The sequence below is a fragment of the Anolis carolinensis genome, chromosome 2 (assembly GCF_035594765.1).
Source record: "Anolis carolinensis isolate JA03-04 chromosome 2, rAnoCar3.1.pri, whole genome shotgun sequence".
In the NCBI taxonomy this organism is placed as follows: domain Eukaryota; kingdom Metazoa; phylum Chordata; class Lepidosauria; order Squamata; family Dactyloidae; genus Anolis; species Anolis carolinensis.
Window position 1 is genome coordinate 48,254,049 of NC_085842.1, and position 16,441 is coordinate 48,270,489.

Here is a 16,441-nt window from a genome sequence, read left to right on the forward strand (position 1 = left end):
ACCTGGCTGAATGGGATGTGTAGTTATTGGGCTGAGACTTTGCAATATTACAACTCAAATGACTCCATAGCATGGAGTCATGGCAACTTGAAGAGGTGTCAAACTGTATTCATCCTACACTGTGTAGAAAGGGCGGGGAAAGAGGGCGGTGCCTGGTCCTTGGAGAGGGCAAGAGGGGGGTCCTTGGCTTCAGGTTGCTCTGAACTTTGCCTCGGAGGCTCCTCCTCCAACTCCTTCCATGCCAAGGCTGGGCTTCACTTGCCATCCCGCGGCCGGGAGGATGAGGGGAAGGAGGCGGAGGCGTGGGAGTGGGAGTGGGCGCAGGACCGCGCGGGCGTCGCCTCCTCTCCCTCCCCGGCGTCCCCTCTGAGCCTGCCTGCCTCCTTTCCTGCCTGCCTTCCTCCTCCTCCGCCCGCCACCATGAAACTCTACTGCAAGGCGGTGGCGCTGGCGCTGGGCTTGGCGGGGCTGCTCCTGCTCTACCTCTTCGTGGGCAACGCGGCGGGCGACCGGGAGGGGGACGAGCCGCCTTTGGAAACGGCCGAGAAGGAGCCCCGGGTCCCTTCGGGGGCCAGGAAGGGGGGCAGGCTCCCCCCTGCCGCCCCCTTTTACCACCAGACCGAAAGGGCGGCTGCTGCCGCCGCTGCTGCTCAAGTTTCCAAGCAGGAGCCACGTCTCCGCCTCAGGAAAGCGGCCGCCGGCAGAGGGAAGAAGTTGGCGCCCCCGAGGTAAAGAGAAAAGCCCTCCTCTTCTTCCTCCTCCTCCTCTTCTTCTTAATCTTCTTCTTCATCCTCCTCTTCCTCTTGTTCCTTCCCTTCTTCTTCCTCTCCCTCTCCTTTCTTCCTTTTCTTTTCCTTTTCTCCTCCTTCCTCTTCCTCTTCTTCTCCTTGTTCCTCTTCCTTTCCTTCCTTTTCTTTTCCTTCTCTTCTCCTTCTCTCCTCCTACTTCCTCTTTTTCTCCTTGTTCCTCCTCTTCCTCTCCTCTTCTTCCTTTTCTTTTCCTTCTCTCCTCTTTCTCTCCTTCTTCATGTTCCTCCCCCTCCTCTTCATCTCCTCTTCTTTCTTTTCCTTCTCTCCTCCTCCTCTCCTCCTCCTTCCTCTTCCTCTTCTTCTCCTTGTTCCTCCCCTCCTCTTCCTCTTCCTCTCTTCTTCCTTTTCTTTTCCTTCTCTCCTCCTTCTTCCTCTTCTTCTCCTTGTTCCTCCTCTTCCTCTTCCTCTTCTTCCTTTTCTTTTCCTTCTCTCCTCCTTCCTCTTCCTCTTCTTCTCCTTGTTCCTCCCCCTCCCCTTCCTCTCATCTTCTTCCTGTTCTTTTCTTTCTCTCCTCCTTCCTCTTCTTCTCCTTGTTCCTCCCCCTCCTCTTCCTCGCCTCTTCCTTTTCTTTTCCTTCCGCTCATCCTCTTCTTCCTTCTTCCAAGACTGCATCATTCTACACCAGGCATGGGCAAACTTGTACCCTCCAGTTGTTTTTGTAGGCTGTTAGGAATGGTGGGCGTTGAAGTCCAAAACCCCTGGAGGGCCCAAGTTTGCCCAGGCCTGGTCTACACTGTGGGGCCCCTTCCATGCAGCTGAATAAAATCCCACATTTTCTGCTTTGAACTGGAATACATGGCAGTGTGGATTCAGATAACCCAGTACAAAGCAGATATTGTGGCATTTTCTGCCTTTATACCCATATGGCTATGTGGAAGGGCCCTGGGATGAATGCAATTTGATGTGCACCCCCCCCCCCCCCCCCCCGAACTGCCTTGGCTCAGTGCTCTGGAAGCATTGAAGTTGTAGTCTTACAAGTTTTTTAGTCTTCTCTGCCCAAGACTAGTGGTGCCTCTGCAAGTTTACAGCTCCCAGGGCCCCTTCCACACAAATGAGTAAAATTTCACATTATCTGCTTTGAACTGGGATATATGGAAGTGTGGACTCAGGGCTCGTCCACACAGCCCTATATCCCTGAACATCAAGGCAGAAAATCCCACATTATCTGCTTTGAACTGGGTTATCTGAGTCCACACTGCCACATATATATTCCAGTTCAAAGCAGACATTGTGGGATTTACTGCCTTGATATTCTGGGATATAGGGCTGTGTGGAAGGTCCCATAGATCCAGATATTGTGGGTTATCCTGCCTTGATATTCTGGCAGCCCTTTCACACAGTCCATTAACCCAGAATATTAAATCAGGAAATCCCACAATATCTGCTCTGAACTGGAATATATCGCCGTATGGATTCAAATAACCCAGTTCAAAGCAGATATTGTGGGATTTCCTGCTGAGTTATATGGCTGTGTGGAAGGGCCCAAGGTTCTCCTAGCATTGAGCCACGACAGTGGAAGTGGTGTCAATCAGCATCCATTCTACAGTGTAGATGCACTCACAGGCTGCGAAGGGTTTTGGGATAGCAAGCTTGCAAAGAAGTGGTCTCAATGGGTGCATCTGCACTGTAGAATTAATGTGGTTTTTATAGCCCTTTTAACTGACATGGCTCAAAGCTATAGAATTGTAGTTTGGGGCTCTTCCATACATCCATATAACCCAGAATATCAAGGCAGGAAATCCCACATCTTCTTTGAACTGGGATATCTGAGTGCACACTACCATATATCCCAATTCAAAGCAGATATTGCGGGATTTTATTAAGTTGTGTTGAAGGGGCCATAGTGAGGCACTACTAGCACTCTAGCAGAGGAAGCTAAAGGCTTTGTGAAGCTACAACATTCCTGATGCCTTAGCATTGAGCCATAGCAATTAAAGTGGTACCAAACTACATTAATTCTACAGATGTACCCAAAGATAACATTCACTTCCTTGCTTGACTGCATGTGCCACAAGTACAAATGGCTGTTTTCATTTCTATTGGCTTTTTTACATTCACCGGTTTTGTCACAAATTGGGGTGTTCTGGCATCGAAAGAGGTTACTGCGCTGGGTGACAGCAACCCAAGTTATATCACTGGGCTCTGATGCATGATCCTGATCCTCGATTCAGGTATGGTTCTAGTATTTAGCTGTGCCAGGGCTCAGAGGATTGAATCCTTCCCAGGGCTTTGTGATTAGCAGGAACAGTTGCATTATCTGCCATCTCTTTTGCAGTCCCCTGAGTATTCTGATTGTTGTAATGCCTGATATAGCTGGAAGAAAAACTGTTTTTCTCAATAGAATTGCATTGTTGTGAGTCTTCTCCATTTAAAACAAAGGTGTTTTGGAGCAGACTGGTTTTGACTAGACAAGAGCTATTAGCTGTACAAAAGACCTGCTACTGCTGATAAAAATCAGGTTTTATTTTGTTTTAAAAACTATTGAGCAACAGAGCTGTTTGTACTTTTGGATTCTTCTTAGAGGTGTACCTGTAGGCCTTGACCCTTCAAAATCTATCACCCCACCATTGTTTAATTCTGAAAACACATTTGCAGGTTATCGGGATCAGCATTATAATATTGAACCACATTCCCAAAACATGAATTCAGTGTAAGTTTCCTTCATTGCAAGGAGAATGACTTTGAAGAAGGGTGAGCATTTCCAGCCTCAGGGCTTCTTCATTGACTGTGCCTAATGGACCTCACAACATGTGGAAAAAATAAATATGCATCTCAGTTTTGCCCACCTGGTAGGTAACTACAGAAGTAAAGCTGTTTTGTTCCACGAGAACAACCCAAGTTACAAAACCTACAGGTTGGCAGTAACTTTCTTGAGAACCGACTAAAATTACCCAAGTGTGCGCAAGCTTTTTGAGTTTAGAAATCCAGAAGCCTTTGTTGTTGTGTGCCTTCAAGTTGTTTACAACTTATGGCAACCAAAAGATGAATCTATCATGGGGTTTTCATGGCAAGATTTGTTAGAAGATGTTTGTTGTTGCTTTCTTTTAGGGGAGTGTGTATGGGTTTCTATGATTGAGCAGGGATTTGAACCCTGGTCTCTAATAGTCTAACCGTACTCTTGGGCCCCTTCACCATGCTCTCTTTCAGCAGGGTAGACCATATAAAATTCTGAAGTAGAGAGGACAAGATGAAAAACAGAAGACCAAGTATTTGGTGGAATGCTGTAGTTTAACTCAGCAGACATATATGCACTGTATGTATACATTTATGGGTCGAGTGTATTTGGTGGAATGCTGTAGTTTAACTCAGCAGACATATGTGCACTGTATGTATACATTTATGGATCCAGTTGTTTGCAACTGTAGAAGAAAATGTGTGTTTCATGTGTACAGCAGAATCTTTATAATACAGTACCTGCTTATTTTGTCATGACTTCAGGGCCATTTGCCATTTTGCCCTGGGTTTGGATAGCCCGAGTACCAATACTTATCTGCATTTTGGCATCAGCTCTAAAAGATGTGAAATATTTTTAAGAATAGGTGCCAAGATGCTTACTGTTTATCCTTTTGTTTGGCCAGAAATCACAGCCATATGCGATTCACACAACTGCCTCAAGGCAATTTGTACTGTGGGATTGTACCTAAGTATGAACTGTCAAGTGAGAAACAACCATGAGAGCTCAGTACTTAGTCTACAGCTTAAAAAAACCTGACGCGGGTGATAGCTATAATCTGTTGCTTCATCCTATAATATGAAAAGCATGTACCTGGACATTGTGGCTCAAGGCCGAGTCCAGAAAAGAATCCAAACTGAAAATCTGTGTCTTCAAGGAGGGTGTAACCTGATCTAGCATAGTCTTTAAGTACCTGTTCCCTGATTTGTCTTTTGGCTGATCATGAGTCTTGTCTGGATTAAGCTTCTTTGTTCACTTTCAATCAGTCCATTATTGGCTTAGTACAGTGATGGGTTGAAGTAGAACAGAATTATAGGGCTTTGTGCCAAGCACATATTGATGGTTCGAGATCCCAAAATCATCTCAGTGGTTTCATTTATATAGCAGGGAGAACATTACTAAGCCTACGGGATCTCACAGGCCAATGATCAAGCTGCACCACTTTAATGGTTTGTAAAAAATGCATCCAAAACCCACTCCTGCAATGCTTTCAGAAGGATACTGTGGTTACACTTTCCTTGTGCAGCTTCCAGCATATCCCTAAGGCAACAAAAGCTGTCTCTGTCCTATAGCCTGGACTGAAATTAAATTAAAATGGATCTAATTAATTCATTTCATTCCAAAACTTCCAGATCAGACTATCCATTCTCTGTTTATCTTCAATTGTGAAATGTTAGCACCTTATCCTTCCCAGCGTTGTTTGAAACTTGACTGTTTTGCTACATACAGATAAATAAGTAAAGTGCCCTATTCATTGTGTTGAGAAGTGTATGCTATCTTCCTGGACCATATGTTTGGCTGAAATAAGTTCTGACAAGGCATTTCACAACTGTTAAAGCTTGGAACGATTTGTTTGGGGAGATTTGTTGTATGCCTTTCGACTTACGGTGACCCTATCATAGGATTTCTTGGAAAGATTTGTTCAGAAGGTTTTGCCATAGTCATCTTTTGAGACTGAGGGTGCATCTACACAGTAGAATGAATGTAGTTTGACAGCAGTTTAACTGTCAATGCTATGAAATCCTGGGAGTTGTAGTTTTATAAGGACTTACATTTTTCTGCCAAAGGGTGATAGCACTTCACTTAACTACAATTCCCAGGAGCATTGAGCCATGGCAGTTGAAGTTGTGTAAAACCACATTCATTCTACAGTAGTATAGATATACCCTGGGAACCTGACTTGCTCAAAGTCACATTAGGGGCAAGAGTTCCCAAAATATTCTAGCCAGTGCTATATGATCAAAAGAGTAACTTTTCCCAGCTCTGTAGGAAATATCCATGTTTTGTAATGTCATGTATTGAGTGATGGACCTTTCATTTCCAGGACGATTTCTTCCTGAGACCAGTCAGAAGTTCAGACCATCCCTTCCCCTGAAGAAAAAAAGTCTCTAGCGTGATAATGTAGAAGTATAGTAAAATCTCTAGGGTGATAATGTAGAAGTATAGAAAATTTCCCATTTCAGTGTCTTACCCTTGATATTATGGGTTCCCATATTCACGTCTTTCTCTTTTTTTGCTCGTGAGCCTAGTGAGTGAGTGAGTTGATAGCTCTTTAAAGATAAGCTTCAGGCAGAATTTTAAAGAGACTTTTTTCATAAAAAATCTCCTTGACTGACTTTTCTTTTTAAACAGTCATGGCTACGTTTATATTAATAGTAGCACAAGAACATCCTGAACTCTAAAGATGTTTAAGATTTTTCATCTGGCCTGTTTCACTGCAAAGGCTTCAAAACTTACTTTGCAATAATAAAATATAATTAAAATGAAATAAAGCTGTCATGTCTGGCTCACAGTTGAAAGGCTTGCATGTGACAGTGGAGCTTCCCTATTTTAGGATCCTTGCAGTCTGAAATAAATGTGACATTGAAAATCCCTGTTCTTGATGGCTCCATCTCTTTCTCTCTCTTGAAGACCAATGATTTGGATCAGGACTAAAGCTCTTGAATCCCCCAGCTAGCAATGCTTGTAGATACTGCAATCCAAAATTTCCCAGATCTGGTTCTAACAGGAAGGAGCAAATCACACCTATTTCTTTAATTACCTCATCACATTGAGATGGGAAAGCATGAGTGACCATCCTTTTAGCATAGAGAGTAGCCCTTCTTATATCAACAGCAGTTCTGTTTCAAGTTCTGCCTCCTCATCACACTCAAACGTGGAAACTCAAGAGCTGGCAATACATTCATCTCACATGCATCACATGGTCAGTATTGGGTTTTTTTAATCAGGAGAAACAGCAATATCAGAAAGCCAAGCAATCCCTTACCCTGTCCAACACCCTTACATTAAAAGAGACTGACACCAGTTTAAAACCACTTTTTTCCATGGGGTAAAATTGGTCTGCCCCAAACCACATATTATACAAGAGATGGTGTTCCAGGTTAAAACCATTTCTTTCCATGGGATATTATTGTTCTGCACCAAACCCTATATGCTACAAGAGGCTGCTGACAGCTGTGTTCAAAGTTCCTTCCTTTCAAGACATTTCTGCCTCTTTTTAGCCCTGGAACATGTGATAAGCTCCATGGCTCTCCATGCTTGAAAAGATGCTGAAGTGTCCTATGACAAGGGGGAGATTTCTCAATGTGATGAGGTCAGATTCCCCCCTTTCAGGACACTTCTGCCTCTTTTCAACCAAGGAGGGCTGTGCATGATGGCCAGAAGCAGTTTAAATAATGTGATGAGATCAGTGCATCTCCGTGCTTGAAAAGAGGCTGAAGTGTCCTATGACTGGGAAATTTCTCAGTATGATAAGGTGGTAAGTTAGGGTCTGTCTACACCAGGCATGGGCAAAATGGAAAAAAAAGAAGGGAATGGAGGGAGGAAAGGGAAAAAGAAGGTAAGTCAAAAGGGAAGGAGGGAAGAAAGGAAGAAAGGACAAAAGGGTAGAAGGGAAGGAAGGAGGAAAAAAGAGGCAGGTAAGGGAGGGAGGGAGGGAAGAAGGAAGGAAAGAGAAGGAAGGATAGAGTGGTGAGAGAGAGGAGGGCTTGAGAAAAGAGGGGATGCATCCAGCCCCTGGGCCTGGGCTTTACCTATATCTGATCTACACTGTAGAATTAATGCTGTTTGACACCAGTTTAACTGCCATGGCTCAATGCTATGCAATTGTAGGAGTTGTAGTTTCACAAAGTGTTTATTTCTCTCTGCCAAAGAGTGTTGGTGCCTCACCAAACTACAACTCCCTGAATTCTATAGCATTGAACTATGGCAATTAAAGAGGTGTCAAACTTCATTGATTCTACAATGTAGAGGCACTGAAAGTCTTGGTTTTATTGTGGAAAATTTATTGGCACCCAGTCTAATGTGGGACTCCAGTTTTCTCACACAGATAAAAGATGTGTGGTAGAACCTATCTTTTTTCAAAGAGAAACCAGACTGAAAAAACAGATCTTGAATTTATTTATTCTAAGTGGTGCTCCTGTTTAGATTACTGTGGCGATTTAGAATAGATCTGTCAACACTGAAAAGCTAATTTGTTTTGTCTTTTCTTCCTCCCAGCTCCACAACACACACACACACACACACACACACACACACACACACGGGTATCCAAATTAAAACAAAATGTCATGACAGGTGTGTGTGGCTTCATTAAGTAACATGGAGCCGGGTAATTAACTGAGCAGTCAACATGCCTTTAATGTAGACATTAATTAGAGCTTTTGATATAATTGCAATTAGAAAAACATACTGCAATTTGTGCCTGTTATGATCTTTCAAAAATAGGGTGAAGCTGAAATGCTAGAAAATAATAGGCTTTTAATTCAGGCAAGTATAGATAATTGCTAGGTGGTTTCTCTGGGCTGGAAATCCGCTCTCCCATCCCCTTTCCAGCTCAGTGTGACCTCATCTATCAAACCAACCCTGTGTGTCTTTGATTCATGATTTCACAGAGATGTTCTGAATGAAAGACTGCCCCATTCTCCAAGATCTTATTCTTTACCCCATTAAAGCGGCTGGTTTTTTGCCGGCATTGTATCTGATTGAGACCAGGGGATGTTTACTGTGACCAGGAAGTGGATCATGGACTGAATTCTAATGGGTGTATTAAGGCAGGATTATTTTCCATTAGCAACTGTACCTCCTGGAGCCGTTTTTCTTCATAGCATATCTCTTAGATTATCATGGACGTTTGAGGCAGGACTAAATAAATGAGGAGTTATTTGTGGTAGAAGCTCCCCTGGAAAGTGTAAATGAGAGCACAAACCTCTCATTTTATCTACACAGGCTTTAGCAATAGCAAAATACCTGCTGTGTAGGTGGCATTTTAGATTCTTCCCTACCATGTGGCATCTAGCAATGCCACTTGGTAATACGTTGCAGTTGTCAGACATGTTGTCGCTCAAAGGAAAGGGCAAGATGGTTTTCCACTCCCAATTCCATGAACTGGAATTTGCTGATGGGACAAAATCTCCCATTGTGATGTTTCTCAGCTGTTTGCTTTCTAAGTGTTTGGACTTCATCTTCTAGAGGTCCCTGCCAGCTTGGGTAATAGCCAGGGATTAACAACAACAACAACTTTATTTTTGTACCCCACCTCCATCTCCCCGAAGGGACTCGGGGCGGCTAACATGGGGTCAAGCCCAAACAATTAAAATACAACAAAATAAAATGCATACAAAGCTAACATAGTAAAACAGTAAATAGTAACAAGAGCATAATAAAACATAATATAAAAACAGTACAATAAACTGGGTGTTCAAGTCCAAAACATTGAGAGGGCCAAAGTTGGAAAACCACCACTTTGAGATCAGTAGACTAGGTGATGGTAAAGCCCTTGCTGGTGATACATCAGTGTACCTCCTTCATCAGCACAACTCACTCAGCATACCTGATAAAATGTGGATACATATGTAGGAGAGGGGAGGTGTCAGACCCCTGGCAGCTGGGCACCAAGAACCATACACGGAGGCCAGTCTCTATCTAATATCTTTATTAAGGAAATATATAAAAGCAATAAAAACAAGTGAAGAATATAGTTCAGAAGCAGACCTTTCAAATGAGGTCAAATATAGTCCAAAATGTATAGTCCAATAAATGATATTAGAGTTCAAAGTTCTTTATCCAATATCGAAACACACACTATTGCCAAGCAATAGCGTGCGGAAATGTCAGAATCTTAAGAGTCCAAGGTAGCTTGACAACAAGGCTGGAACAAGGCTGGATATAACTTGGTTCTTTAACAAGGTCCGTGACTAGGTACAAAGGTAACCCGTGAATCCTGGAACAAGGTCCGTGGTTGAAAGCAAAGCGATGCAAAACTTGAATACTTGATCCGGGAGGCAAGGAACTGGGTTACGAAGTCCACACACGATCTCACTCCTGAAGCTGATCTGTTGACTCCGCAAAGAATCTCCCGCGCCAAACACCTATATTGGGTCTCGTTTTCCCGCCAACAATCTCTTTCCCTAGAGAACGAGAAGCGAAACCCAACTCTGTCCAGATGCAAGACTCCTTAGAATTTCCCAAGGGAAGCAGGCCTAATCAGCCTGTTGTTTGGCAGCGATCCGTAAACTCCTCCGACTTGCTTCTCTGACTCCTCTGTCTCTAGAGTAAGATTCCCTCCTGGGAAACGGATGTTTTTACCATCCTCTTGGAGGCTTCCCCTCATGGGAAGCTAGAGCTGACAGATGAGAGCTCCCCCCGCTCCCCAAATTCGAACTGCCGACCTTTCGATATGCAGTACTGCCGGCACAAGGGTTTAACCCATTGTACCACAAGAGGCTCCAATGCAGAAATGAGGGGAGTTGACTTTAAATTTGGGCCATCCCTATGCTCTCTATAGGTCCTGTAGATGCTGTCTACTTTTTTGTGTTACATTAAAAAAAAATCCGTAGTTATGAGCAATGCAAGAATTCAAACTCTGTGTGCAGGGATGCCTATCCTTTTTTGTTTCTGTTATCTTATTTTTCATGTAGTAACGTAATGAAAATTTCAGTGGTACCAATATATCTGGTAGGTTGTATGTTGTGAGATAGGATGGGATGGGATGAAATTGTGCCCCCATTTTGGCATTTGTGGGGTGGCCCCTCCATGTCCAGCTAACACAAAGCTTCTATGCAATTTCATTATATCTTCTCTACATTTCCCCCAAAACTTTGCCATATCAGAGACTGGATGTCCATCTGTCAGGAGTGCTTTGCTTGTGTGTTCCTGTATGGCAGAATGGGGTTGGACTGGATGGCCCTTGGGGTATCTTCCAATTCCATCATTCTATCATCATCTCTATGACATCACTGTACTCTGATGTGTTGTCAGGATCCACCTTTGGGTATTTTTGGAGCAGTATTTTTCCTCTTTCTGTTCGAATCCCTAAACTGAGATATCAATATGCCCAGTCTGGCCTATAAACATCATGTGCCTGGCACACTGCAGTGCCGGAATGAGTCTCCCACTGATATGACTCCAAATAATCTGATGTCCTAAAGTTTTGACGTATCTGGTTTCTATTTATTTGCAGAAGCTTCAAGTACATCTTCATGTTGACAGGCATTGTTCATCAGCAGAGAATGCTTCAGAATAAAGATGCAGAAGTAGAGAGTTTATCTTCTTATGCTTTCATAGTCGTTGTCGTCCTCTTTTTAAAAGTCCATATGGAATAACAGTTTGGTTTGCCCAAAGTTACACTGATTTAACTATAAATAATGCTAGTGAGAAAGAACATATCCTTACATTTTATCAGATAATGTTTCAACACTGAAAGATAGAGATATTGGTTTTTAATGGAAGTCATACTTTTAGCAGAATTGAATGCTAAACTTCTATGTTATCACAACGATTCAGACAAGCATTAGAAACTCGCATACTGAAAGATAGCATTTTGGGGAGGAGGGGTAGAGGGTGGTAACAAATGGGCACAGTGACTGGTTTGGGTAGATATAGTGAACTCCTGTTATGTATCCCCCCCCCCCCCCCCGACACCAAATCTGTGGATGCTCAAGTCTCATGATATACAGTGGTATAGCATGGTATCCCTGATATAAAATGGCAAACAACTGAAACAAGTGCTAGAGAGAGTGAAATGGCATAAGATTATATAAGGGTATGCCAGCATATCAGCCTAATGCTCGGCATGCAGCAATATCAACCTTTGTTTTTAGGATTTTTATTCTGAATATTTTTGAATCATGGTCGTTAAATCTGTGGATATAGTCCTTACGGATACAGAAGACAGACTGTATTTCCTTAGAACTGATAGCTCATTTGTCTCTCTGCAACCAGTACAATTATCCTATAATAAGGATCATGTGAAATGCGAGAACTGAAATTTTCAATTTTTTTTGTTTAGAAATATTTGGAGAGTGTGATCTGTCAGTCTTTTTTCCACTGGGCACATATATTTGAATATTCATGTATAGCATCTTATTAAGAATGGGACATTGATCCAAATTGGGACATACATACACACACTCAGTAAATTTGAGGGGTCAAAGGCAGAGCACTTGTTTTGCATTAAGAGGATTAAGGTCTTTAGCCCTTAGTATCTTTAGCAATAGCTTGTAAACCATTTTTTGAAGCTTTGGAAAGTTGCTGGTACTGACTGTTGACAGGACTCTATTAGATGGAATAATGGTCTGATATGGTAAAAGATCACTTCTTAGATTCCTTTGAGTATGTCAGTCTAAAAAGCACACATGAAAAATAGAGCGTGGGACTCGGAAATTTTAAAAAAGGTACATGAAATAAGATTAGAAGATATAGAATTGTGGTATACTGTACTTTGGTGAAATAAATTAGTCAAGATCGAGGTTCCTAAGGATTTTGTATTGAAATCTTGACTAATCTCTAATGACTGTGGCATTCTGGTAGACCAAAAGAGTAATATTTCCATTTGCTGTTGCTTCTAGTTTGTAAATTACCTTTTCCCGCAAAGAGCTGGTTATTGACAGAATGACAGCAATAATAACAGCTGGAAAGAAGCTGAGACCACCTGGCTGACCTCAAGTAATTGCAGTGGAGTAGTATTACTAGAGAAATAATACTCTGTCTCTGTTATCACTGCATTAATGTTGTGTCATTCAGATTTCTTTTTCTTTAGAATTGAAGATCTTACAAGGCCTGAGTTGTCTGTGAGTAACTACTTGATGGCTCACTCTGATATGCAGTTGTGTAGTGGAGCCAAGATTCCCCAGGTCAAATCTGAGATTTTCTGAATAGCAGGGAGTATGATTTCATTTGGCATTCTCTCTGACTTTCCTGTTCTCTCTGGTTTAACTGTAGTGTCTGCAGCAACAGGAGGGGAAATTGACATTGCTAGAAACAATTAATTGGATTGAGCTGTTCCTATTGTAATTCAAAGTACATTTTGGAATATCTTGGGGTTCATCTACACCAGTGTTTTTCAAACTGTGCTCCCCAGGTGTTTTGGATTTCGGCTCCCAGAAATCCCAGCCAACTTACCAGCTGTTAGGAATTGTGGGAGCTGAAGTCTAAAACATGTGGAGGGGGACATTTTGAGAAACTCTGATCTACACAAACCACTTAATCTGGTGTGTTCTGAGACAGACCATAGGGGTGTTTACACTGCCTATCTCTATCTTATAGCAGTGATTGGATGGATTCCAGACCATTCAGCCAGGCCAATCTACCCAGCCCCTTCTTTCTCCTTGGTTGCTCAGGTACCTTTTCCTTATGTAGGCAAAGTGCCCAGTAATGGCCAGGAGCTCCACAGAGCTCCATGCTGCTCTTCCACAGCAATGGGCACTTTGATTCATCCGGTTTGCCCTGCAATGTGGCACACAGGAAAAAGGGGGTTGTGGTGCCTGACTGTGTGGGCAGTGGACCAGTTCGAATTAGAGCTGCTATAGCTGTCCTCACTAACCCCATGAAACTCCAGAGCATTCCCAATCTTCTCCTGCCATGGATTAAAATGGGTTCACTGGTTTTACCTTACATTACAAACTAGAAGTCTCTTGATGTCATGTGGATATCCAGGAGTGATTTAGTGGATATCCAGTAGTGCTGATTTTTATGGACCTTATATGTTTGTTTAGATAATTATGTTATTCAATTATTAATGTTATTTTCTTGTTTAATAATTTATGAGCTTATAATGATGTTACTTTGTACTGTTTTTTTGGTTGTGTTTGCTCATTGAATAGTTGCCTTTTTTTCTTGGAAGCCACCCTGAGTTCCCTAGGGGAGATAGGGTGGCCTATAAATAAATAATTATTATATTAGTATTATTTCTGGATCAATGCTTGGTGTAGAGTTAATGAACAAGACCTGCCATCATTGAGAAGATCTCTTAGTACTACAAAAATCCCAATCCTGATGAAGATAAAAAGTGGTAAAAATGCATTCAAAGAAATAGATCAACCCACCTATCTAAATTTTTGGATTCTACATCATGATGTGAGGATTTACAACTACATCACCACTGATGTGTTTGCAAGGCCCTTAAAAATCACATCTGCTCTTAATTGCACTCCACACTTGGTTGCATAACAATTTCCAGGAGGCCTCCAAAACTTTGTTTAGTTGTTGCATGCTTAGGGTGTGGACACAGTTCTTTCAACTGTTTACTTGGTGATCTAGACTCTTGCCCATTCTTGGTTAACTGTTGCTTGCCAGGTCAATTATTATCAGTGCTGTGAGTCAGTGGTTTTTTAAAGAAGTAGAGCAGGTGGCTTGTAGATCCATGATATCCTATATTGGAGTTTTCCTTATGGAATTCTTTCCCAGGGAATTGTGTTCGGGGAATTCTTTGCATGTGTTTGTAAATGGAGTGAAGAATTTGCACATATTTCCTGTGCAGGCTGCAAATGTGTGAATAACTCCACTGAAAAAAAATGAGTAAAGATGAGTAGGATCATGCTGTGTGTGCTCATAAGACTGTGGGTTATTGTTGCATTTAGATTTAACAAGGTGTGTATTGTAAAGCCTGAATTATGCCACATTTAATTCTAAGAATACATAACTGACATACATGGTTGACAGCAGGGTGTAAAATTTCTAGGGCTGTCTCTTGACAGATAAGCACTGTTTTGTCTAGATCTGGAATTGCTCAAGAGTGATGGGATTTAAGCTGTGTAAGGATCAAGTGAAGTTTATCTAGTCTTCCTGGCAAACCAAAGCATTGCATCATGCTTGGTGTTTGGCCACAAAGTGTATGCTAGCTCAGATTAAGATGCTAAAAGATGTGAGCTCATTTGGGACTTGAAACCACTGGTGCTTCCCTTGCTGTTACACATTTGGTGGCGTGTATTGAGTGATATTCTTAGCAAGTACTCTTTTAGGGCTTTTGTGTCATGTTTTTTGAAGTGTTCAGTACAGTGTGCTGCTTAGGCAAGCTGCCAATTTGTGCTTAGGAGATAGCGTGTAATAAAGAGATTCCTCAAAGTCCCTCTGCTGTGCTTAATTCTTGTCCACAGCCATTCAGCGCTCCCTCACCCCCAAATGTGTATGGCTCTTCTCTGTTCCAGCCTGCTCCTCCCTCCTGGATAGATTCTGTTTATGGATTTCAAGTCAAAAGAGTTGAAGATATCAGAAACCATGTGTTCTAGTTTATATAATCACGCCAAGTTTGGGTTTCAAGGCTGTTTTTTGCAAGCAATTTCAACCAGCATTCCAAAGGAGAGCAGCAGTTTCATCCTATGTTTATTCACTGAGGCTGATGCCACCTGCACTTATCTTCCCCTCCTAGGCACACAACAAGGTGATTGCAAATTTGGACATTTATATCACAGGTGATGGTCAGAATCAGAGCTTAGAAAATCTACTTTTGGGGACTAGAACTGCCCGTCCGTAGCTGATCATGCTGTCTAAGGCATTTTGGGAGTTGTAGTACAGATATGCCTCAGTTAGCAAAGTAGACGTGTTCTTTCTTTAACATAATTTGGTATGAGAGGCAGAAATAACATGGGAAGAATAGGGATATGATCCTGGTACCACAAAAAAAGAAGACACAATATATTTCAACCAACTTTTCATTCAGAACTTAACAATACAGTATCCACATTTGATATCAAACTATCAAGTTATGTAAGCCTTGCATAGATAAAGAAAAATATTTTGAACCTTTCAAAGACTTCTTGAAGACCTCTTCCAAAATATATCCCATGATTACTTTCTTTCACCAGCCTCCACTTTTTTATGATTTTTATTTTGGTGGCCAAGCATACAGATCTATGTATTTCACATGTTAGGAGTACTTTACAAGGCAAATACTCTTTTTCCGCTTTCCCTAACTGTTGTTTATCTTTTATTTTGTAGGCAGACACATATGGTTACAGTAGGATCAGCTAGAAACCTATTCTTTTTCACCTCTATCTTAATTTATTTATTTACACTAGAGGTACTGCTGTAACCCAACACCAAACATCTTGTATTTCTCCAGCTCTCCTCCAAAGGTTGATGTAGCTAAAAATTATCTAGCTGAACAGAGGATGAAGAATAACAAGGGAAACATGCTGGATGTAAAAAAAAAAAAAGACCCTTTTGAAAAGGAGCTTTTTTCTCAGAAACGTTGTCAACTGAGGTTAACTTTACAACAATTAACCTTTTAGGTTCTCGTCAAAATGACAAAAAAGCCTCTAGAAAGCCTCGGGGTGGAATTTTTGAGAAATTAGGGCATCCTGGTATTACATGATATGAGGAAAAATGCTGAATTTTTAAAAAGTAGGTCACCAGATTGTTTAAAAAAATTTGATGCACTTTCAAAAAAGGGCAGCCTTGTTGATTCATCTCCATTTTCCATTAAAGGCAAACTACTATTGTTATTCCAGAAGCAGCACCATTTTCAGAAATCTGTGCTATCACCTGAAACATGCATGGTTGCCCATTCCTATCTCTTTTTGTACCAGTGATGTCCACATTTTTAGTTTTTCTCTATATTCTGATCACTTTTTTAATTATTTTCTCCTTACTAGCTTTGCTTTTGGTTAGGTGTAAATCTCAGCTCAATATAAGTTGTAGAAATGTGCAGGATTGCGCTGCTAGGCTTTATACGAGAAGCTGT

At 41.7% G+C, this 16,441-nt stretch overlaps 1 protein-coding gene across 2 annotated transcripts in view; it reads left to right on the forward strand.

Annotated features, from left to right (window-relative positions):
- The first annotated feature begins 224 nt into the window (after positions 1–224).
- Positions 225–16,441, forward strand: part of gxylt2 (glucoside xylosyltransferase 2) — a 41,856-nt gene continuing 25,639 nt past the window's right edge. For both annotated transcript variants that reach the window (XR_010002543.1, XM_062969712.1), the window contains exon 1: positions 225–728. Coding sequence is in view for 1 of the 2 variants with exons in the window: in XM_062969712.1 (XP_062825782.1) it covers positions 421–728 (308 nt within the window). In the remaining variant the exon portion in view is untranslated. The remainder of the gene's footprint in view (positions 729–16,441) is intronic.